Below are 6,354 nucleotides of genomic sequence, written 5' to 3' on the forward strand. Positions count from 1 at the left end.
TCATCAATTTCCTGATATATACTGACAAGGAGAGTTTAGGTTGCTATGACAACACTACATGATTCAGTTTACATTATTATTAATCTCCTATCAACAATTTTCCTCCAAATCAATCTGCTACTTGTGAGCACTCAAATGCTATCATATCTAACATTTTGTGCTATTAAGGCACTTTTCAGATTGAATCTGCCTAGTCCTCGATCTTCCTCTAGGTTTCTTTCCTGCCATCTTCATATCAAACACCTGTTTTACTAATGGACATACCACTTAGATCAGCTCTGCTGACACATTCTTGAATGCTAATAATGCCAAGTTCCTTTCTAATATCATCATTTTTAATACGATTCTGCCATTGATGCCATCAGTTCACTCACCTAATTTTTCTCGTATCTGTTGTCACTAGTCTTTGATCAAGTGCTTTATTTCTTGCCCAATTCTCAGATCCATAACTTAAAACTGGTTTGAGCACAGTCTTGTACACTGCTAGTTTGGTGTTTTAGCTAATTTCTGTCTTATTCCATATAAATTTATTCACCTGTCTATCCACAATATCAGCTTTGCTTATTCTATTGTCAGGTTCCAGATTTAACCTGCCATCTTCACTAAAAATGGTGCCTAAATAGCAAAAATATTTTTTCTTGTTCTTCATGTGCTTTCTGTATTCACTTTGTGTGTCATCAATTTATGTTTTTCTGTTATTTTCTTCATTCTATTTTCCATCATTCTTTGTCAATGTATGATTTTCCCTATTTCTTTTTTTCTCTATTTTTTTTTTATGTTTAAGCAAACTTAAAATAGAACTGTTCTATGGGACTTAAGCCAGGTTTTTTCTTTAATTTTGTATAGTGCACATCTACTATTGTGTCCACTAGTATTGTATCCTAAGAAAGTAACATGCAATATAAGTTCAAAAAATGCAAAATAATATAAAAACATGGAAGAACTAATTACCACTGCACAGTCATTGCCAAGTACTGGTATTATTATTATTTGACACTTCCAGGGAGTCCAAAGATTCATCAAAGGAGAGTGTGCCAGCAGCATCGAATGATTGGTCTCCTTCCAACTACTAACCGTGCTCAAGCTTGCTTAACTTTTTGCGTGCGTCATTAGTAGCAGAGGCTCTACCAATCGACCAAACTTTGCTGGCAATATATAATATAAAGTATAATATAACAATTCACCATTAGGAATCTTTGAAAGGATAGCTGAAATTAGAGGTATGTATTTGTATCATTCCAAACATAACTATTTATTATGCTTAGACTGAGAAATAATATGATATACACTATGAACTATGTGTATTATTTAAATCACTAGATCTTAAATTATCACTATAATTATTATATGTGGCCAATCAAGATGAATATACAATTACAAAGTGCTACTCCAGGATTCAGATCACACTAATCCATTCAAGGAATGTTAAACTGATATTCTGCGGTTATGCAAGAACTGGATAAATAGCAAATCACTCTATATACAGAATTAAGTGTTTGATGTAAAGCAAAAGACAAGAGCTATTTAATGGGAAATGAAAGCAATAAAGCAAGTTCTGATTTTTTTTTTAATAGACTGAATGACAGTATTGACTTTTATAATGCTATAGAGAAGACAAGCTAGGTTCAGAACTATATAAATACACAGGAACAAGATTCAAAGACAGACTCTTATTATTTTTAAATAAAATTTACTCAACTGGTATCCCCCCCCCCCAATAGAACGGAAAAAAGCAATTGTGATTCCTATCTTTAAAAAAAGGTAATAGAGATGACCCTAAAAACTATAGAGGTATCAGTATACTAAATTGCTATTACAAAATATATAGCAGAATCTTAAATAGCAAACTAATGAAATATTCCGAAAACTTTATTTTAGAAGTACAGAATGGATTTAGAAAAGGATGATCATGTATAGACCCAGGCCTTTTGCCTAAAATTAATAATAGAGAAAAGAAGAGAATACAATTTAGAAACACATATTGCATTTATTGACTTTGAATAAGCATTTGACAAAGTTAAAAGAAACATATTATTTAACATATTAAAAGAAAGACAAATACCAAATAATATCCTAAAAGCTATCACAAGTATATATGAAAATAATCAAATACAAATAAGATTAAATCATGAGCTATCATATACGAGAGAGATAAACCAAGGGGTCCGACAGGGATATCCCCTCTCAGCAACTCTTTTTAATATTTACTTAAATGAAATAATAATAAAATGGAATAAATAATTTACATCAAAGAATTAAACTTTCTCCTACAGCGAACTTAAACACTCTCGTTTTTGTCGACGACCAAATAATAATTACAAATTCTGAACATAACTTACAGAAAGCTATTTTAGATCTGAATGAGATAGCTAAAGATTATGGTATGATAATATCAATAGAAAAATCAAAAACTATGGCCTTTAAAGGACAAGATCCAGCAAGAACTAAAATAGTAATAGATAACAAGATCTTAGAACTGGTGAATTCATTTAACTACCTAGGATGTATGATCACATATGAAAATGAAAAAGACATAAACGTAAAAACTGCAAAATATTTAAAAATAACAGATGTAATTAACTCTATATTTAAACCAAACCTAGTTCAAAAACAAACCAGACTAAAAGTATACAATACATTAGCCCTACCAGTCTTAATGTATGGAAGCGAAATCTGGACAATAAAACAAAAAGACAAACAAAGATTAACAACAGCAAAAATGAAGTTTATGAGAAAAACTGCAAAGTATACCCTATTTGATCACAAAAGAAATGAAGAAATTATGAAAGAATTAAACCAAGAACCAGTAATAGAAAATTTAAAAATATAAACATAAATGGATGGAACACGTTCAAAGAATGAAAACAGAAAGATTACAAAAACAAGCCTTAAAGTACAAGCCTTAGGAAAAAGAAAACCAGGACGTCCTCTTAAACGATTCAGCGATGACTTCTAAGGCCGGAACAGGCCATGCTAAGCCTAAATCCTTGATACGCATGACGATGAATATGTTTTAACTAAGCTAAAGATGAATCTATAATTAGAACATTGCACCATGATGCTCCTTGTTCAAAAAGTAGATTATAACTTTTCCTTTTGGTGTTAACACCTCTTCTGCATAACTAATTAGTAGTGATGCTGCCAAGCCATATGCCAGGGTAGGAATTCCTGGAAAAAAAAATTCAGATAAGCGTTATTTAATAATGCCTATTTAAAACTTAGAGGTAGAATAAAATCATGTCATAGTTGTGTTTTGGGAAACTTGTATATTTTCAATAAATTATTCTAAAAATTAATATTTTGTTAATTCTTTAGAAACATCTTTCAATTTATTATTAAGGGTTTTATTATTATTATTACCTGTGAATTAAATATTTCCCAAATAACACTGTCTCCTCCATCTGTAGTCTTATATAAAATCAATAATTGCTTGCTTGTCATAAAAATTAACAAAACTCTCTGTATTCACGTATGAATTCCCATCAAGAGAAATATATGCTTCTGAATGCTCCCATCAGCTTGCTTCATCTCAATATAGTTTCACATCTTGAAGGGCAGATAATCAACCACATTAATATCAATAAGGACATATAGTGAATAGTGAATGCAGATGATGTCAAAATTTTGCAAGATGATTTGGATAGATTGGAGGTCTGGGCTAAAGAGAATGGATGTCAATTTAATGCGGAAAAATGTAAGGTTATACATTTTGAGGTGAAAAGATTAGCAGCAGTTTACTACATTGCCGGAATTGTACTCCAGGAAATTGATGAGGCGAGAGATTTAGGAGTGGAAGTTTAGGGGGCACATTGCAAAAGTGGCCAAATCAGCTCATCAAATCACTTGGTTGCTGAAGAATACTTTGACGAGCAGAGACAAGCATGTTATTGTTCCTCTGTATCGAGCCTTGATAAGACCTCATCTCGACTACTGTGCTCAGATTTGGTCACCTAGGTTTCTTCTTGATGGGGAGGAGGTTGAGAGGATCCAGAAACGAGTGACCAAGATGATAGCAGGTCTGTGGAATGAACCTTATGAGAACAGGTTGAGGATTTGTGGGTTGCAGAAATTGGTTGATAGGCAGAGGAGGGGAGAGATGATTGAGACATTCAAATTACTGAAGGGTTTCTATAAGATTAATTCAGAAGATTTTTTGAGAACAGGGCTGGTGGTGGGAGGACTAGGGAACATACATGGAAGCTGGACAAGTAAGGATGTTAGAGCTGGGTTCTTTACTTTTAGAGTGCTGAATGAGTGGAATAAGCTGCCAGTCTGTAGTGGGTACTGTGACAGTGAATGAGTTTAAGGCAAGGTATGATAGATACTGTGTGAATGTCGAATAGTTGTGATGAACATGATTCGGGGCCTCCTTCAATGAGTCTAAGGACTCCCTGGAGTTTCCCATAATAATAATAATAATATCGACCATAGTAACATTTAAGGAGCAATCACTGTTTCCAATACAATATCAATGTACTACACAGTAATGACAACTAAAATGAACTATCAAAATAGTAGCTGGAAATAAACTACCAGCATCAGAGCCTAAACCCAATATACACTGATGTCATGATTCAGTACTTTGGTATGATCAAGTTGGATAGATCTAGACATAAGTTACTGACAAATAATACAGGTCCCGATTCTCAGATCTGAATCTTGGAGAGCAGAAGGCAATTAAACAATATATATTTGTTTTTGATATATTTTATTAATAGAATTTACTGCAATCTTTTGCTAGTAAATTCTATTTCACATTTGTAATGTGCATTATAATTAATATAATTTTTAAAAAATATATATATTATGTTTGTTTGTTTTTTTTTGGGGGGGGGGGAAATCCTCCCCTAAATCTGCTACTGAACTGAAAGCTGATTTTTTTTCATTTTCATTTTATTTATTTTTTTATCATAAAATTTTTAATGACTGGAAATGTGCCTCGGATATTGGGTAATTTACATATTCTACGGACTTCTGTGAGTCGTTAAAAACAGCGCAATTTTAATATACATCGTGTGTTACTCGCAGTTTCTTCTCATGGAGAACGTTTAATAATCCATCTTAATTTAAGACTTACCCAAGTTCATAATTTTTAAGATCTGGAAAAATCTATTTTCTAGAGTCAAATCTTGAAATGGTCGTTTGCTACAATGATATTTTATATAAGGATAACATCCAGTTCTTAAAATATGGTAATTCACTTCTTCTATTTGCCAGTTGAAATGTGACAGACCAAAGTGATCATTTATGATACTACTGTACTTGACAAAATAAGATGTCCACGGAGGCATTTTTTTCTGTCTGATGTAACATGTGAGAACTTCTGATGCATAAGGTTTTTGCTTAAGATGCTCTGCCCCAAGGAATGTTCTGAATTTTGTAATAGGTCCATATGTCTTCTTCATGTTCATGATTTTATTTAGGGCTCTTCCCACTGATTATTCACATTTCGTTAATTAAACGCCTCCCTTTCTTCCATTTATGTCAAGGATTATATGAACACGGATTTAAAGTACTGTATATTCTTTTTTATTAAATGAAATAACGTCAACAAATATTAAATAATCAAGTTTTGCATCACATACAAAAAAGAGATCGCATACAGAAAACTATTCATAACAATTCACAGAATATATATAAGATAAGCAATCTATTTTTTTCACTACTTTCTAGTTATGATAAAAATAAGATTTATGATATAATATGTACGCAATTAAAAGCTAAATATTATATTAAATTAAATGCTAAATAAGCATGATTACCACTCAAACACGCCCTCCTGCCGCTACTGTCGGACAAATAAATGAGTTTTTTTTTTTTTTTTTTTTTTTTTAAATTGATTCATCAATGAAATATGAAGAATATCATGCTTTTCCCCAATTTTTTTTTCTTATTTATGATCAAATAAGAGAAGTAAAATACCTATGTGACCTTCAATTATTTATTAAATTGCAACTGTAGTATATCCATAGTGGCATTGCAAAAACGATGATACACAAAATGCGCTCTTCGATTGAAAGGGATCAAAGTTCGATGCTGATGTTGAGAGGAATCTTTATATGGATGAAGACAAGCTCAATCGATCTCATGCGGGGAAAGAAAGAGTTTTTCCCGTTTCAGTTTGTCATTACTGTTACCAATACGGTTGGTCGATTGGTAGAGCCTCTGCTACTAATGGCTCAGTTAAGTAAGTTTGAGCGCGGTTAGTAGTTGGAAGGGGCCCAATCGTTAGATGCTGTTGTCACACTCTCCCTCGATGAGTCTTTGGACTCCCTGGACGTGTCAAATAATAATAATAATAATGCAATATTAATGCACTACACTGTAATGAAAACTGAAGTGAACTATCACAAT

General features: G+C 32.4%; 1 protein-coding gene across 1 annotated transcript; it reads right to left on the bottom strand.

Annotated features, from left to right (window-relative positions):
• Nucleotides 1-2,155: 2,155 nt before the first annotated feature.
• On the bottom strand, nt 2,156-5,405 carry LOC150098147 (uncharacterized protein C15orf61). The gene is made up of 2 exons (XM_090406269.1): nt 5,078-5,405; nt 2,156-3,168 (listed from the first exon to the last, which is right to left on the bottom strand). Exons 1-2 carry the CDS (start codon nt 5,403-5,405, stop codon nt 3,041-3,043), a joined length of 456 nt encoding a protein of 151 aa, XP_090262395.1. The 3' UTR covers nt 2,156-3,040.
• Nucleotides 5,406-6,354: the final 949 nt, after the last annotated feature.

This window comes from Typopeltis vanoorti, chromosome 16 (assembly GCF_054136105.1).
Source record: "Typopeltis vanoorti isolate ZY-2024b chromosome 16, IOZ_Tvanoo_1.0, whole genome shotgun sequence".
NCBI classification, from domain to species: Eukaryota; Metazoa; Arthropoda; class Arachnida; order Uropygi; family Thelyphonidae; genus Typopeltis; species Typopeltis vanoorti.